This window comes from Phacochoerus africanus, chromosome 9, assembly GCF_016906955.1.
Source record: "Phacochoerus africanus isolate WHEZ1 chromosome 9, ROS_Pafr_v1, whole genome shotgun sequence".
NCBI lineage: Eukaryota > Metazoa > Chordata > Mammalia > Artiodactyla > Suidae > Phacochoerus > Phacochoerus africanus.
Window position 1 is genome coordinate 56,898,648 of NC_062552.1, and position 17,492 is coordinate 56,916,139.

General features: G+C 49.1%; 1 protein-coding gene across 4 annotated transcripts; it reads left to right on the forward strand.

The window, feature by feature from the left end:
• The first annotated feature begins 3,269 nt into the window (after positions 1–3,269).
• On the forward strand, positions 3,270–17,042 carry TTLL13 (tubulin tyrosine ligase like 13). 4 transcript variants are annotated; one of them, XM_047795101.1, is made up of 13 exons: positions 3,270–3,427; positions 3,911–4,178; positions 4,488–4,528; positions 5,762–5,880; positions 8,301–8,431; positions 9,863–10,019; positions 10,750–10,893; positions 11,251–11,336; positions 11,629–11,860; positions 12,835–13,019; positions 15,685–15,870; positions 16,303–16,492; positions 16,773–17,042. In XM_047795101.1, the coding sequence occupies exons 2-13, from the start codon at positions 3,922–3,924 to the stop codon at positions 17,040–17,042; spliced, it is 1,998 nt and encodes a 665-aa protein (XP_047651057.1). In that variant the 5' UTR covers positions 3,270–3,427; positions 3,911–3,921. The 4 variants fall into 4 exon arrangements, with proteins under 4 accessions (XP_047651057.1, XP_047651060.1, XP_047651058.1 ...); XM_047795102.1 differs by having other exon boundaries at positions 3,271–3,427; positions 16,303–16,483; XM_047795104.1 differs by lacking the exon at positions 16,773–17,042 and having other exon boundaries at positions 16,277–16,418.
• The last annotated feature ends 450 nt before the right edge of the window (positions 17,043–17,492 follow it).

Consider the following 17,492-nt stretch of genomic DNA (forward strand, 5'->3'; position numbering starts at 1 on the left):
GCCTCTCAGCTTGTTCTTTTGCCCACCACTAAGTTTTATTCCTTCATCCTGCCCTGTATTTTCCCCCTCCATCCACATGCCTTTTTTTTTTTTTTGTCTTTTTAGGGCTGCACCTGCAGCATATGAAAGTTCCCATGCTCAGAGCTGAATTGGTGCTGTAGCTGCCAGCCTACATCACAGCCACAGCAATGCCAGATCAAAGCCGAACCTGCAACCTACACCACAGCTCACAACAATGCTAGATCCTTAACACACTTAGTGAGGCCAGGGATCGAACCTGCATCCTCATGGATACTAGTAAGATTCATTTCCACTGCGCCATGATGGGAACTCCCCTACACCCTGTTTATAGCACACTTTCCACCTACCTAGCCACCTCTGACTTTTCCTCCAGCCCTAGTGCTGAGCTGAGCATTCTTCACATACATCATTTCATGTGAAAACAAGGTGTCCTCACAACTTGAAAGCTGCAGACCCTCTTAATACCTGCATTTAATAGATGAAGAGATGGAGGCTGACAGGTTTAGTAACTTGTCCAGTGTCAGATAGTTCAAAAGTGATGGAGTCAGGACTGTAGCACAGAATTCAGACATCAGAAGCTGAGCTGGGACTGTGCACGTGTCACTGCCATGTTAAAATCTCACTGAGATCAGGCAGAGTATGCATCACAACTGTCTCTTAAGAAAAAGTTTAACATTGGGAGTTCCCGTTGTGGCTCACGGGGTTCAGAGCCCCGCTTGTATCCATGGGGATGCGCTTTCAATCCCTAGCCTTGCTCAGTGTTGCCATGAGCTGCAGTGTTGCAGTGGCTGTGGTGTAGGCCAGCAGTTGTACTACCAATTCAACCCCATAGGTTGTGGGTATAGCCCTAAAAAGCAAAAAAAAAAAAGGAAGGAAGAGAAGAAAAAGTTTAACATTTAAATTTCTATTAACAGTTTTTAGTCACTTTCATGTTTTTGGCACATTGGAGTCTTTTCAGCGTGACGCCTCTTCTGTAAGCCTTTGCAAGTAGAGGCTCCCATAACATCACTTTGTCTTGCCTGATCACCCTCTGAACGGACTGCAGATGACTTATCTAGCGCAGTGGACTTCGTGTCCAAGGTGATGAGTCCAAATACCAGTATTTTCCCAGTTTTTCCTTAAGACTAATATTCTAGAGGAAAGCCTTCTCTGGCCTCAAATACTTTTTTCCACAAAAAGTTTTTTTAAAAAAAGTCTAGGAGTTTCTGTTGTGGCTCAGTGGTTAATGAATCCAACTAGGAACCACGAGGTTGTGACTTCTATCCCTGGTCTTGCTCAGTGGGTTAAGGACCTGGCATTGCCATGAGCTGTGGTGTAGGTTGCAGACGTGGCTCAGATCCAGCATTGCTGTGGCTCTGGTGTAGGCCAGCAGCTACAGCTCCGATTAGACCCCTAGCCTGGGAACCTCCATATGCCGCAGGAGCTGCCCTAGAAAATGCAAAAAGACAAAAGTCAAATTGGTTTTCTTTATGGTGGTACTTCTCAGCCATGTATATTTTTTGAATTATCAAGAAGGGGATTTATGGAAGCTTTTTCTACCCTTGAATATGGAACACTTAGGGGGACCCGTTGTACTCAGAGCTCTGGGCTTTGACCACAGTAGGGAGGTAAGAAGAGTTGATCCATCCCAGAGTCTCTTCACCTCTTTGCTTGCTTTTTTATTTATTTATTTTGCTTTTCAGGGCTGCACCTGCAGCATATGGAAGTTCCCAGGCTAGGAATCTAATCGGACCTACAGCTGCCAGCCCACCCCACAGCTCACGGCAACACCAGATCTGAGCTGCAACTGTGACCTACACCATAGCTCACGGCAATGCTGGATCCTTAACCCACTACGTGAGGCCAGGGATCAAACCCGCAACCTCATGGTTCCTAGTCAGATTTGTTTTCGCTGCGCTATGATGGGAACTCCCCTCTTTGCTTGCTTTTTGAGAGGGTCTCTTACTAAAGGGTTTTGGTCTTGATCTAATGGGAAACCTTGAAGAGTTTTTAATTGGGGTTAATAAATTTCCATTTTAGGGAGAATACTTAAGTTGCAATCAATGGATGGATGGATGAAGGAGGAAAGAAAAGAATCAGGGAATCCAATGAAGAGGTGGTTGAACAGGCAGGTTCCCTGCTGGTGGAATGGTTAAGATTAGGGACTTTCGCTGCTGTGGCCTTTCACTGGCTGGTCTGGGAACTTGAGATCCCACATCAAGCCAGCTGCATGCAGCAGACAAAAAAAAAAAAAGTTGCCGAATGGTGACAATTCAGGCAAGAAGTGATGATTCAGGTTCTAGAACAGTGCCTGGAACATTAAATATTTGTTAAAAGTGTGAGAAAAATGTGCATCCTGGAAGGAAGACAGGGAATTCCAAAGCATTTCGAGGGGATAATTTTTTTTGTTTGTTTGTTTTTTGAGGGCCACACCTGCGGCATGTGACAGTTCCCAGGTTAGGAGTTGACTCGGAGCTACAGCTGCAGGCCTACACCACAACCACAACAACTCGGGATCCAAGCCACATCTGCAACCTCCACCATAGCTCACAGCAACACCAGATCCTTAACCTACTGAGCAAGGCCAGGGATCAAACCTGCATCTTCATACACACTAGTTGGATTCTTAAACAGCTGAGCCACAAGGAGAACTCCATGTAATCTTGATGTGACAGATTGGGCCAAGTTTGCTGGAAGTGTGATGGTGGATAGTGAACGGGAAGGGGAAGCAACAGTGAAGGAGCAGTGGAGGGCATGTGTGCTAATCACGGCTGTCCTCAAGACATAGTTACTAAAAAAATAATAACAAAGAAAGAAAATAAATAAATAAAATGAAACGCAACCAAATGTTTGTCCCTAACGCTAAGTTGCCCAAATTCGAGGATTGGCCTGCGGGGGTCAAGAAATTCGAGGTTGGGGTTGGGGCTTTGCAAACGTGAGAAAGCGGAAGGACTACAAGTTCCATGATGCATCCAGAAAAAGCCTCGAGCGCCAGGGGCGTGATTGCGCTTCCACCGCCACCGCAAAGGGCAAACATTTTTGGCGACATCCCAAGATGGCCTCGGGGGCAACCCAAGTGGGTGTGGTTCTCGGGGAGGCCCCGCCCACAGAACGCTATTCCAATAGGGGCCGCCTTGGTGTCCATGGCGACGGCGGCGGTGGCTGCTGGTTTGCTTCCAGAGGCGCCGCCCGCCGCCGCCGCGGTCTCTGAGCTAGGCGCGCACCCCGTTGGCGGTGGGGAGCGGGCTCCCCCTTGCGTTCGGCGGGCACAGCCTGTCCTGTGGAGCAAGGAGGCTGTCCCGGAGGCCCAGCAACCTCGGGAAAGAGCAGGAGCCGGCCGAAGGGCGGACATGAGCGACCAGCAGAGTCCAGCACCGGGCCGATAGGGGCGAACCCAGCAGCCCCTAAGTTCTCTCCCGAACCTCAGGTGGGCAGTGTCGGCCGCGGGCTTTCCCTCCGCTATAAGAGCCCAAGTGATCTTGGCCATTAGGGCCTGGCCCCTAATGGCCCCAGTGTGTGTATATGGAGAAGCTGAAACCTTTGGCTTTCAGCTTTATTTTAAAAGTAAAAGTACCCCAGCGCCCTAGCCATCCCCCATCACATTCAAGAACCAAAAAATCTGTGCTCTTGGCTGCCAGCTCAGTTCAGCTCCTGCATGCACCCCAAAGTGTTGTATGGAGTGATCTTGGATGATTGGGGCTAGTCAGCAAATCTAACATCTCGTAGGCATCCCGCAGACCCCATTATCTACATTAGCATCCCATTCTATAGTAGACAAAAAGACAAAAAAAAAAAAAAGGCAGCCGCATCCCCTTATAACGCCATGAAGGACCTTGGGTGGATTCCTGCTGGTTTTCCTGGGCCTGGAGGGAAGTCATATACATCTCATTCCCACCCCTCTCTCCCTCAGAATCTAAGAGAATGGAACCAAATACCTGTAAGACCAGTGAGTCAGAGGAAGACTGTGTTGAAGAAGAGGAATCCGAGGAGGAGTGTGTTAAAGAGGATGTTACCGTCACTTCTAACCCTTCTCAGCAGGCACTCTCAAAGGCTGACTGTAATGCGTTTAAGAATGGAGTTCCCTTATCTATTATAGCCAAGAAAATACCAAAGGAAATCATCGCAACTGACCTAGATGACTTAGAAGTTGGAAGGAGAAAGAGAAGGCGGAAACGCAGGTGACCATTCCCTACACCCCCTCACTTGTCCAGCTCCAGAGGGTTGCCCCCTGCCCTTCAGTTGAGCTGGGGTTCAAAGTCTTCCCTTTAGCCTGGGAGGGAGGACAGGAAATACAGGAGGTTGTTAGTCAACAAAAACAAAATTCAGAACCATTTGGATGGCTTAGTTTAGAATTTTAGCACATTTACTTCGTCCTGGTCTTTCCTTTAAGTGGCTTCTAGAGGAAATGAGCTGCACTGTGAATCTGTTAGGTGTCTCTTCATCTGGGTGCCCGGCTCTGCCTGATGTGTGCTATTCCTCCATTCCAGACCCCTGGCCATCAACTTGACCAACTGCAAGTATGAGAGTGGTAAGCACCCAGCATGTCATTCACACCACTGCACACAGACGGCACCTAGGGCTTTGGCTTTCACCTCGGTTTTGGTGCCCCAGTCTGCTCCCAGCCACCGGATCTTGTTAGATTGGCCTATAACCTGGACTGCGTCCCCTGGTTTATCTACCAGCAGCTGAGACTTCTTTGTTCCAGTTATTCTCAGCAGTAGGGTGGGAATCTCCATAGTTAGCTAACAAGAAAAAAAATGACAAAGTCACCATTGTCCTACCCTTCCTGGATTTTATCAGAGATGAAATGAGACCAGGTTAAAAATGTTTTTTCATGGAGTTCTTGTTGTGGCTCAGCAGAAACAAACCCGACTAGTATTCCTGAGGATGTGGATTCAGTCCCTGGCCTCACTGGGTGGGTTAAGGAACCAGCGTTGCCGTGAGCTGTGGTGTAGGTCGCAGACAGGACTTGGATCCGGCATTGCTGTGACTGTGGTGTAGGCCGGCAGCTGTAGCTCAGATTTGACCCCTAGCCTGGGAACTTTTTTTGTTTGTTTGTTTTTTAGGGCTACATCTTGGCATGTGGAAATTCCCAGGCTAGGGGTTGAATTGGAGCTGCAGCTGCTGGTCTTCGCCACGGCCACAGCAACTCGGGATCCAAGCCATGTCTGCAACCAGCACCACAGCTCATGGCAATGCTGGATACCCAACCCACTGACCGAGGCCAGGGATTGAACCTGAATCCTCATGGATACTAGTCAGATTCATTTCCGATGCACCACGACAGAACTCCCAAGCCTGGGAACTTCTATATGTTGTGGTTGTGGCCCTGAAAAGACAAAACAAACAAAAAAACCTTAAAAAAATGTTTTTTCAAGGCAGCTTTTGAGGGGGCTTCAGCAATTAAAAAAAAATCACTAGCTAGGTCTGCCATTTCTTCCTCCCCTCTCATCCCCCTGGCATCTCTGCAAAGGGCCCCCCAAAGTGTGAGGCGCAAATGTGACCCCTTCTGAAGGTCAGCCAGAAACCATCCTAACTGAGAGAGAGGACTGACAGGAACAGAGAGCCAGGCTCTAGTTTTCTACCACAGATTTGGGAGGGGCCCTGACAGCCACATGAACTTGGAATTGTCGCAGTGGTAACCACACTGCCAAGCAGAGGTAAGAACTACCATCCTCTCCAACCCTGCTTTCTGGTCAGTTCTGTCCTGACCCAACTCAGCTGCAGTCCCAGGGCACCATTGACTTCCCTGTTCCCACAGTGCGTCGTGCAGCTCAAATGTGTGGCCTGAAGGAGGTGGGGGAGGACGAAGAATGGACTGTGTATTGGACAGACTGCTCTGTCTCATTGGAACGAGTCATGGACATGAAGAGATTTCAGGTACATCTTCTCAACCCAAGATCCTAAAGGGACTACTGTCCCAGCAGGACCCCTCCCTCCCACTCTTCTGCCCAGGCACCCAAGGCCACCATTCCTGGTGACTGTACCCCTGTGCAAAGGAGAAAAGGCAGTGGCCATAGGCTTCTGCACCAATGGAAATATTCTCCTCTGGGGTCTCTGGAACTTGTCATCTGAAGGAGGTGGCAGCTGGGCACATTCTATTTTAATACATTTGTTGCTGGCCTGGAAGCATCTGTGCTCAGCTGGCCCCCTCAGGGGGAAAGCTAGGAGGCAGCTTCAGAGCTAACAGCAGAGCCAGCGGAACCATCCAGCCCTCTAAGCAGCTTAGCTTAGCACTCCACATCCATTAAAAGTCAGTGCGGGGAGTTCCTGTCATGGCTCAGTGGGTTAAGAACCTGACTGATATCCATGAGGATGCAGGTTCAATCCCTGCCCTCGCTCAGTGGGTAAAAGGATCCAGTGATGCTGTGAGCTGTAGTGTAGGTCGCAGATGTGGCTTGAATCCTGCTTGGCTATGGCTGTGGCCTGTGCACTTTTGGTTCAACCGCAGCCCTGGAACTTCCATATGCTGAAGGTTCGGCCTTTTAAAGACAAAAAAAAAAAAAAAAAGTTAGTGTGGCATCCTTGGTAGCAGCAAGAAAGTCAGGAAAGATGAACCAGGGTCCCCAAGAACATTGCTACTTCATGGTATTTTTGTTATCCTCTAATTCGGTCTTTGTGGTGGTTAGCAATAAGATAATTTAAAAGTGCCTACAGGAGTTCCTGTTGTGGCTCATCAGTAACGCATCTGACTAGTATCCATGAGGACACGGGTTCAATCCCCGGCCTCACTCAGTGGGTCGGGAATCCAGCGTTGCCGTGAGCTGTGGTGTAGGTCGCAAACTCAGCTTGATCCCACATGGCTGTGGCTGTGGTGTAGGCCAGCAGCTGTAACTCCTATTTTACCCCTAGCCTGGGAATTTCCATATGCCTTGGGTGTGGCCCTAAAAAAAAAAAAGACAAAAAAATTTTTTTAAAAGTGCCTACAGATTTATGTTGAGGGAAAGCAAGGCAGGGAGTTGAGACTGTCACCTGTCCCATAAATCATGGGAGAAGAATGAGAGAGGGAGAAAGGGAGAGGAAGACCTGCTAGAAGTACTCAAGAAGACCAGAGAAGGGGCATGCAAGGAGCAGTTGTGAGACGAGGGTAACAGTGTTATTTATTGAGGGCTAACTACAGGTAAGACACTGCTAAGTGTTTGTACATTCTCACCTCATTAAATCCTAAAAAACAAAACAAAACACCCTTATGTTAAGAATACCAAGGCTCAGAAAAGGGGAAAGTCAGAGAGCACCAGGCCCTCCAGCACAGAGAGATGGAGCATTCACATTTCCAGCAGGCCACCAGGGCAGTGCTGTGCCCTCTGGGGTGCCAGTGTCCTCCATGCTTTGGGGCTGCTGCTTAGCTTCCTTTCTTCTTGGAGAAATGTTTTCTCATCTGCTCCGTGGTATCCCGCACCAGGTATTCCCATAGGACTAATCCCTGGTTGTGTCATGTTATAAGGTGGCTAGAAGGCCCAAAGTCATGGCTCGCCCTGCTCCCTGCCCCCTGTTTCCTAGTGCTGACTTTGCTGCATATGTGTGTTTTGGGTAGAGGCCAAGGGGTAAGGTTCTCACCTGCCTTAGGGAACCTTCCTTTTCTCCCTCAGGGTACTAGGTATAGGGCTCACCTCTCCTGTGCCTTTGACCTTGACCTCCTAGTCCTTCTCCACTGCTACCTGGGATTACCAGGCCCCATGATTCCAATATGATCAACTAATACATCTACTCTGAAAAAGCTTCTCACCCCCAACACTGTCCCTTGCATATGTTTCACCACCCATTATAACAGCAAGCACTCGGAGTTCCCGTCGTGGTGCAGTGGTTAACGAATCTGACTAGGAACCATGAGGTTGCAGGTTCAGTCCCTGCCCTTGCTCAGTGGGTTAATGATCCGGCGTTGCCGTGAGCTGTGGTGTAGGTCGCAGAAGCGGCTCGGATCCTGCGTTGCTGTGGCTCTGGCAAAGGCCGGCAGCTACAGCTCCGATTCGACCCCTAGCCTGGGAACCTCCATATGCTGCGGGAGTGGCCCAAGAAATGGCAAAAAGACTAAATAAGTAAATAAATAAATAATATAACAGCAAGCACTCCCCTAAAAACATAGAAATATGTCTGATAAAAGAGTTACTTGGATAGAGTAAATAATAGAGGTTTAAAGCCTCTTATTTTTAGAACAATAGGTCTTGAACCTACACCTAAGAATTCAAAAGTCTTCGTGCTACCACACGAAGCACATTCTATAGTAAGGTCGGCTAAATTACTCTGATGGGGGTACATACTATTACTCTGGGGGGTTGTGGAACCAACTGGCTCTGTTTCAGAAAATCAACCACTTCCCTGGCATGACAGAAATCTGCCGGAAAGATCTGCTGGCTCGGAACCTCAACCGCATGCAGAAACTCTACCCTGCTGAGTACAACATCTTCCCCCGCACCTGGTGCCTCCCAGCAGAGTGAGTGAGCCTGGCTCCCCAGGGTGAGGCACTGAGGAAGGGCAGGGTTCCCTGTGTCAGTTCCCACCAGACTCTGGCCCCAGGACCTAGAATATCTCAGGGGGATAGAAAATTTCATCTGGTTAGGAGTTCCCATCGTGGTGCAGCAGAAACAAACCCAACTAAGAACCATGAGGTTGCGGGTTCAATCGCTGGCCTCGTTCAGTGGGTTAAGGATCTGGCGTTGCCGTGATCTGTGGTGTAGGTCGAAGATGCAGCTCAGATCCCATGCTGCTGTGGCTGTGGGTGTAGGCTGGCAGCTGCAGCTCTGATTCGACTCCTAGCCTGGGAACTTCCATATGCTGTTGGTGTAGCTCTAAAAAGCCAAAATAAAATAAAATAAGCTATAAGGATATATTGTATAATACAGGGAATATAGCCAATATTTTATAATAATTGTAAATGGAAATTTACAAATTTGTGATCACTATATTGTACAGCTATAATATATAATATTGGATGTGAACGATACTACTGAAAACAAACAAGGGAGTTCCCGTCGTGGCGCAGTGGTTAACGAATCCGACTAGGAACCATGAGGTTGCGGGTTCGGTCCCTGCCCTTGCTCAGTGGGTTACTGATCCGGCGTTGCCGTGAGCTGTGGTGTAGGTTGCAGACGCGGCTCGGATCCCGCGTTGCTGTGGCTCTGGCGTAGGCCGGTGGCTACAGCTCCAATTCAACCCCTGGCCTGGGTCGGAAGCGGCCCAAGAAATAGCAACGACAACAACAACAACAACAACAACAAAAAGACAAAAAGACAAAAAAAACCCACAAAAAAAACAAACAAGGAGTTCCCACTGTGGCGCAGTGGTAACGAAACCAACTGTTATCCATGAGGATGGGGGTTCAATCCCTGGCCTTGCCCAGTGGGTTAAGGACCTGGTTTGCCATGAGCTGTGGTGTAGGTTATAGACACGGCTTGGATCCAGCGTTGCTGTGTCTGTGGCATAGGCCAGCATCTGTAGCTCTGATTCGACACCTAGCTGGGGAACTTCCATATGCCACAGGTGGGGCCATAAAAAGCAAACAAACAATGTTAAGAGTTCCTTCTGTGATGCAGTGGATTAGGAATCCAACTGTAGTGACTTGGGTCATGGTGGAGACATGGGTTCAATCCCCAGCCCAGTGCAGTGGGTTAAGGATCCTGTGTTGCTGCAGCTGTGGCATAGGTCACACCTGCAGCTCGGACTCAATCGCCCGCCCGGGAACCTCCATATGCTGCAAGTGTGGCAAAAAAAGAAAACAAAAAGAACCTGGGGAGGATAGAAAAAGTTTGTTGTGAGACTGACTACTCCAGGAGGAGCATGGACTGGATGGCAGGAAGGAATCCACAGGGTCCTGGGGCAGTCATCATGCACAGAAACGTTCTGACCAGCTCCTCTCTGCACATAGCTATGGGGACTTCCAGTCCTACGGTCGTCAGCGGAAAACCCGCACTTATATCTGCAAGCCAGACAGTGGCTGTCAGGGACGTGGCATCTTCATCACCCGAAATCCACGGGAGATCAAGCCAGGAGAGCATATGATCTGCCAGCAGTACATCTCCAAGGTGAAGAACCAGCCCTGGGGTGCCTCATCTCTCCCAAAGCCGAGGAGGAAGACAGTTTAGGCTCCTTCCCTTCCTGCTATCCCCCGTTATTGGAGGCAGCATGGAGGCATGGTTTGGAGTTAACTTGCTCTGAATCTGATATGTGATCTTGGGCCAATTTCTTATCTTTTCCATGCCTCAGTTTCCTCATTTGTTAATGAGCATTAAAACAGTAACTACTTGGGAGTTCCTGTCATGGCTCAGCCGTAACAAGCCCAATTAGTATTCATGAGGATGCGGGTTCAATCTTGGGCCTCACTCAGTGGGTTAAGGATCTGGCATTGCCATGAAATGTGGTGTAGGTCGCAGACGCAGCTTGGATCCCGTGTTGCTGTGTCTGTGGCGTAGGCCGGTGGCTGTGGCTTGGATTGGATCCCTAGCCTGGGAACCTCCATATGCTGCAGATGAAGCCCTAAAAAAAAAAAAAAAAAAAGTAACTACTTTATGTGGTTACTGTGAAAATTAAATGAGTTGTTATATATTTGAGGCACTTAACAACAGTTGACCGGACATAGTAAGTACTTCAAAAGCACAGCCCTCTGTATCCACAGATACGGAACACACCATTGTATACAGGGGCCTGTGCATCCGAGGATTTTGGTATCTATGGAGGGTCCTGGATCCAATCCCTTGCAGATACTGAGGGACCACTGTATTATTATTTTTCCCTGGTGGGTTTGCATGCTCTCAGCCCTTCCTCATTGATGGCTTCAAGTTTGATATGCGAATTTATGTCCTGATCACATCCTGTGACCCTCTTCGGATCTTCATCTATGAAGAGGGCCTGGCTCGCTTTGCCACCATGCCCTATGTGGAGCCCAGCCACAGCAACCTGGTAAGAGGCCAACTGGCAGCACTAGGGTACAGGGTGACACCCTTTTCTCTTCTACGGCCATGAGTGCTGAGGTTCTGTGGTGCTTGTCACCCATGAACCGGGAGTGAAGCCTGGAGCACCTGAGCACCTGGCTGGGAGGGGAGCACCCTGGTCGGGGAGGGGGGTGACCATGGAAAAGCTCTGCCTGCAGGAAGGGCACACTCTTTTCCCCAGGAGCTTACAGGACAGTCCTCGGCGGGGAGGGACAGGAGATGAGCCATCCTGGGGAGGGATGGTTAGGCAAAAGGCGATGAAGGGCTAGAAGAGAGCTGCAGGGAAGCAATCTGAGACCGCAGGGCAGGGCCGCTCTCTTCCCAGGATGATGTCTGCATGCACCTGACCAACTATGCCATCAACAAACACAGTGAGAACTTTGTCCGGGATGACGCCATGGGCAGTAAGAGGTATGCCCTGCTCTTTTCTCCTCTTTCTCTGCCTTTTGGTCCCACAGTCTCAGCAACCCATGAAACTGAACCAACTCTGGGAGGCTGAGCTGGCTCTGCCTTTATGGACCCCTGTCCTGGGCCTGACCACCAAGTGCATCCCCAGACCCCACCCAGTAACCAAACCCTGCTCCAAGATGGTGGCAGCCCTTTGGAGCACAGGAACCTAGGCATGGAATTAGGGTGAGTGTTGCGGAGCCTCCTGCCCACAGCCTGGTCCCACTGGTCTTCCTTTGAACACTGGGCTTCACAGGAAGCTGTCGACGCTCAATGCCTGGCTTCGAGAGCACAGCTATGATCCCCGAGAGCTGTGGGGGGACATTGAGGACATCATCATCAAAACCATCATCTCGGTACATTCTGTTCTTCGCCACAACTACCGAACCTGTTTTCCCCAATATCTGAGTGGAGGTACATGTGCCTGTTTTGAGATCCTTGGTTTTGACATCTTGCTGGACCACAAGCTGAAGCCCTGGCTGCTGGAGGTGAGGATTATTTCCTTGGCTTTGCAAAACCAAGGTCCGCCCCTGAACAGGACACCCGGAACAGGAGTGTACTCAAGTGGTGGAACAGAGAATGGGGGTTGCAGAGGCACTAGGGTGGAAAGGAACTAGCAGAGGACATGAGATATCTGTACTTTTGGGAGTCCCCACTGTGGTGCAGTGGAATTAGTGGCATCTTGGGAGTGCTGGGACTCGGGTTCGATCCCCAGCCCAGCACAGTGAGTTAAGGATCCATCATTGCTGCAGCTGCAGCTTAGGTTGCAACTACAGCTTGGATCTGATCTCTGGCCTGGGAACTCCATAAGCTGTGGGGCAGCCAAAAATGAGAGAGAGAGAAAAAAAGAGATATCTGCACTCATTTTTTTTTTTTCGTCTTTTTAGGGCTGCACCGAGGCATATGGAGGTTCCTGGACTAGGGGTCAACTCGGAGCTGCAGTTGCCAGCCACAGCAACACAGGATCCGAGCCACGTCTGTGACCTACACCACAGCTCATAAGAAATGCCAGACAGATCCTTAACCCACTGAGCAAAGCCAGGGATTGAATCTGTGTCCTCATGGATGCTAGTCGGATTTGTTACGCACTGAGCTATGACAGGAACTCCAAGATATCTGCACTGTTGACCTGCTAAATCCAATTTTGGTGGTCTCTGGCCTCCAGCATAGGAATCCAGGTTTTGGATCCCAAGCGTTCCTCATGTAAGCCTAGCCTTTAAGGACACTATAGTGAGAATCAGGCTGTCTGATTTGCTCTCACCGGCCTGTGCGTTGGAGGGATCTCTGTGACAGACTCCTGTGGCCTTGGAAGTCAGAACATCCAGCTTCCTTGGCTGAGGCCTCTGGAGCAGGATGTCCCTCCTAGACCCTCCAGCTGGGCCTGTAAGAATGGAGACCTGCTCAGGTAGTCTAGGAAGGGAATGGATAATGACAACCCCCCCACCATCACTGCCCCGGGCAGGTGAACCACTCTCCAAGCTTCACCACTGACTCACGCCTTGATAGAGAAGTGAAGGATGCACTTCTCTGTGATGCCATGACCCTTGTCAACCTCCGGGGCTGTGACAAAAGAAAGGTGATAGAGGAGGACAAGCGGCGAGTCCAGGAGCGGCTTTTCCAGGGCCATCAACAGCCACGAGAAGCCAGGTATTCCAGGGGTTTGACAGGTGTTTAGTCATGTAGCTTATCTTCTTTATTATTACCTTCCTGATACTAGCTAGAGAAGGCAGCCTGGGGCCGATTAGCTATTAAAAACATTTTTTTGGAATTCTCACTGTGGCTCAGCCGTAATGAACCTGACTAGCATCCGTGAGGATGCAGGTTCGATCCCTGGCCTTGTTCAGTGGGTCGGGGATCCAGCGGTGCCATGAGCTATGGTGTATTCACAGACATGGTTTGGGTCTGGCATTGCAGTGGCTGTGGTGTAGGCTGGCAGCTGTAGCTCTGATTTGACCCCTAGCCTGAAAACCTCCATGTGCCACTGGTGAGGCCCTAAAAAGACAAATAAATAAATAAATAAATAATTAAAAATAATTTTTTGCACAGATAACACATCACATATGTAGACTCATCTGTGATATGCGATGTATCATCTATGCAAATTCTAAAGACACACGGTGAATAGTCGCTCCCCTGCCCTCCTCCACTACTCAGTTTTCCTCACTGAGCCAATCAGTGTCCCCTGGGTCATATGTATACTTTCACAAAAATTTAATACACCCTTATATGTGTTTTATATGTTATTTTTCTCCCTTTATCTACCCAGTCTAACCAGAAAAGTGCATAACTTTCACGCTCACTGTATCCTGCTTACCAATGTGTTTTAGAACTATTTCATATTAGCACATAAGGCACTTTCTGTGGTTTGACTAGCTGTTGTTTTGTTTTTAACAGAACTCCTCTAGAAACTATTTCCTAAGAAACCTTATAAGTATGAAACACAGAAAATAGTTTAGTCACTCAATAATAGAGCATTGTTAGAGTTCCCATCATGGCTCAGTGGAAATTAATCCAACTGGTATCCATGAGGATGTGGGTTTGATCCCTGGCCTTGCCCAGTGTGTGTTAAGGATCTGGCATTGCAGTGAGCTGTGGTGTGAATTGCAGACATGCCTTAGATCTGGCATTGCTGTGGCTGTGGCGAAGTCCAGTGGCTACAGGTCCAATTGGACACCTAGCCTGGGAACTTCCATATGCCACGAGTGCAGCCCTAAAAAGCAAATAAACAAATAAATAAATAAATAAATAAAGCATTGTTTAAATCAGTATTATTTATCCATGGTTGTTTTAATTGTAAGATGGGTTACAAATATCGTAATTTGTTGCTGATACTAAATTATAATTTGTTAATTATAATAAAAAGGAGCTTAAGGAGTTCCCATTGTGGCTCAGCAGGTTAAGAACCCAACATAGTGTCTGTTGTAAGGATATGGGTTCAATCCCTGGCCCCACTCAGTGGGTTAAGGGTCTGGCATTGCTGCAACTGGTGGCATAGGCTACAGATGCTTCTTGGATCTGGCATTGCTGTGGCTGAGGCTTAGGCTGGCAGCTGCAGCTCCAATTAGACCCCTAGCCTGGGAACTTCCATATGCTGTAGGTGTGGACATAAAAGGGAAAAAAAAAAAGTCTGTGTGAATGAAGGTGCATGAAACTGTAAATACCCACAAGACTGGACTGTGCACGTGAATGTCTTTCAATGGGGGGAAAAAAAAGGTTGAAAATGACTGGATTTAATGAACAAAAGTACAATCATAGAATCACTAGAATACTAGGCAGCCATTTAAAAATGTTGTATGATCCCATTTGTGTCTAACACAAAGAAAGAATGGAAGGAAGGAATAACAAAAGAACCAGGTAGTGAGTGGCAAAGCCAGGATTCAAACTTGTAAGTCCTGCCCTAAAGTCCATGCTCATAGCCAATATGCTAATGTCACAGAAATATTGTAGGTTTTTAATCTTCTTTTTTGCTCTGCTAATTTTCGGTAATTAACATATACTACTCTATAATCAGAAATCTAAAAGATGGTGATAACTTGGAGTTCTAGTTTATAAGTGGATGCCATTGCACTTAAGATAAAAACCAGATTTCTGGGAGTTCCCGTCGTGGCGCAGTGGTTAACGAATCCGACTAGGAACCATGAGGTTGCGGGTTCGGTCCCTGCCCTTGCTCAGTGGGTTGACGATCCGGCGTTGCCGTGAGCTGTGGTGTAGGTTGCAGATGCGGCTCGGATCCCGCGTTGCTGTGGCTCTGGCGTAGGCCGGTGGCTACAGCTCCGATTCGACCCCTAGCCTGGGAACCTCCATATGCCGCGGGAGCGGCCCAAGAAATAGCAACAACAACAAAGACAAAAAAAAAAAAAAAGCAAACCAGATTTCTGAAAGCCAAGCCTTTTTTTTTTTTTTTTGCTTTTTAGGGCCACACCCACAGCATATGGAAGTTCCCAGGCTAAGGGTCAATTCAGAGCTGCAGCTGTCAGCCTATGCCACATCCACAGCAACACAGGATCTAGGCTTGTGTCTGCAACCTATACCACAGCTCATGGCAATGCTGGATCCTTAACCCATTGAGCAAGGCCAGGGATTGAACGTGCATTCTCATAGATACTAGTCAGGTTCGTTATTGCTGAGGCACAAGGGGAACTCCTTAAACCTCTTTTCATGGCTACACACAGATGGGACAGGCCACAGCTGGGCGGGAGCCAGAAAGGCCATGAATCGAGCAGGAGGTTCTCAAAGCCTTAACCAGCCTTGCTTTCCCTACTGAATATTCTTGTAGTCCTTCCTTGACTCACCCAGAGCGTGGTTTCCCCAGGCGAGAACAGACGGAGTTCTCCCATGCGGCACTGCTCGACCAGGAGCGCTATGAGGATTCCCACCTGGGGGGATACCGGCGGATCTACCCCGGGCCTGACACAGAGAAGTATGCACCCTTCTTCAGGCACAACGGCTCCCTCTTCCAGGAGACTGTGGCTTCCAAGGCCAGGGAGGAATGTGCCAGGTACTTTGCCCTGCCTTCTCCTCTCTCCACTCGCGTGTGGGCAGAACCTGAAACTGAATTTCTCCTAAGCAGGGTGGAGAGGAAGCCAGGTGCTTGAGGAAAGACAAGTGGAGTTATAAAGTCCAGCAGACTTTTTTGCGGGGTGGGGGTGGGGGGTTGTGCCTGAGGCACATGGAAGTTCTGGGCCAGGGATCGAACCTGCACCACAGCAGTGACAATACCAAGTCCTTAACCCTCTGTGCCACCAGGAAACTCATTCTATCAGACTCTTAATGACTCAGTTTAGTAGGTTTCCCCATCTCCCCCTTTCTTCCTCTCCTATCAGTCCCCCACGCAGATGAATTTCCTACTCTTTCCCTAACCCCATTTTCCCTCATTCCCTCTCTCCCTAACACCATTTCTTTAGTATCTGAAGCTGCTGTGTCTTGTCAGGCAGCAACTGGAAGAGATCCGCCTTAAGCAGGAACAGCAGGAGACCTCAGGCAATAAAAGACGAAAGGAGAACAAGGACCAGAACCAGGGTGAATCAGCAGGGGAGAAAAGCCAATCCAGGGCCCGGCTCCAGGGCTTTTCCACGCACTTGGCTTTCAGGAAACGGAACCGGGAGAAAGAGGTGTCAGAGGTTTTGCAGCTCTTGCTTTTTTGCAGGAAGGCGGGTTGGGACCTCCAGAGAAGGGTGTCTCTGCTGTCCTCTCCTCCCTGTGTATGTAACAGAGGGTTCCTAATCAGTACACTGAATCTGACCTTTCAGAACAGGAGTGAGACAGTGGACAGCAAAGGGAATCTTCCACTAAGGTCAGGGAAGGGACGGAGGCAGAGTGGGCCGGAGTCTTGCGGCCATCCTTTTGAATGACTGGGGACTCATCGTTGAAGATCCTGCATTCATCTCATGTACCTTGCAGCTGCCACCGGTATACCTGGACACTATGCAGCCGCAAGAAATTGTGGAAGAGGAGGAGCTGGAGCGGATGAAAGCCCTGCTACAGAGGGAAAATCTCATCCGAAGTCTGGGTATTGTACAGCAGCTCACTCGCGTGCTGCACCCCAGCCACCGGGGCCAGAAAAAACTTCACGAGTATCGGGTGAGGGTCCCTGTGCAGCCTCGTACAGAACAAGGGAACAAGGGCTATACCAGCACATGGTGGTGGCCACAGCCAAGGAGGCTAATGTGATGGTACCTGGCAGTGGAGCCTGGGAAAGCAGTGTGTGCTGGGCCTTGGGAGAGGGTCTGTTGGCTCCTTTTGTCTGTTCCCAAGCTCCCTTGTTTCTAAGTAATGACACCTGGCAAAGTGCAGCTCCCAACCGTCTCACTTACAAGAGACTTGTTCTCTATATTCCTGTCTTGCAATAACCCCAAACTCATGACTGACAAACAAGGCCACCACCCTCGGTGTCTTCTGTGTAATCTCTCCCTAGCACTGCCAGTGCGGTGGCTCTAATGGGAGATAAGTAAACGGTCTTAGGCCAACAAAACAGCTGCTGAATTCACTATTCCCTGGGCTGGTAGCAAACCTGTTGGGTTCTCTGTTTTTGTGGAACCCCAAAGGAATAACTGGCTAAATAGTGGCACGGCCTAGAAGAGATTTTTCAGTTATTTTCCTCCACCACTCCATCCAGCCTCA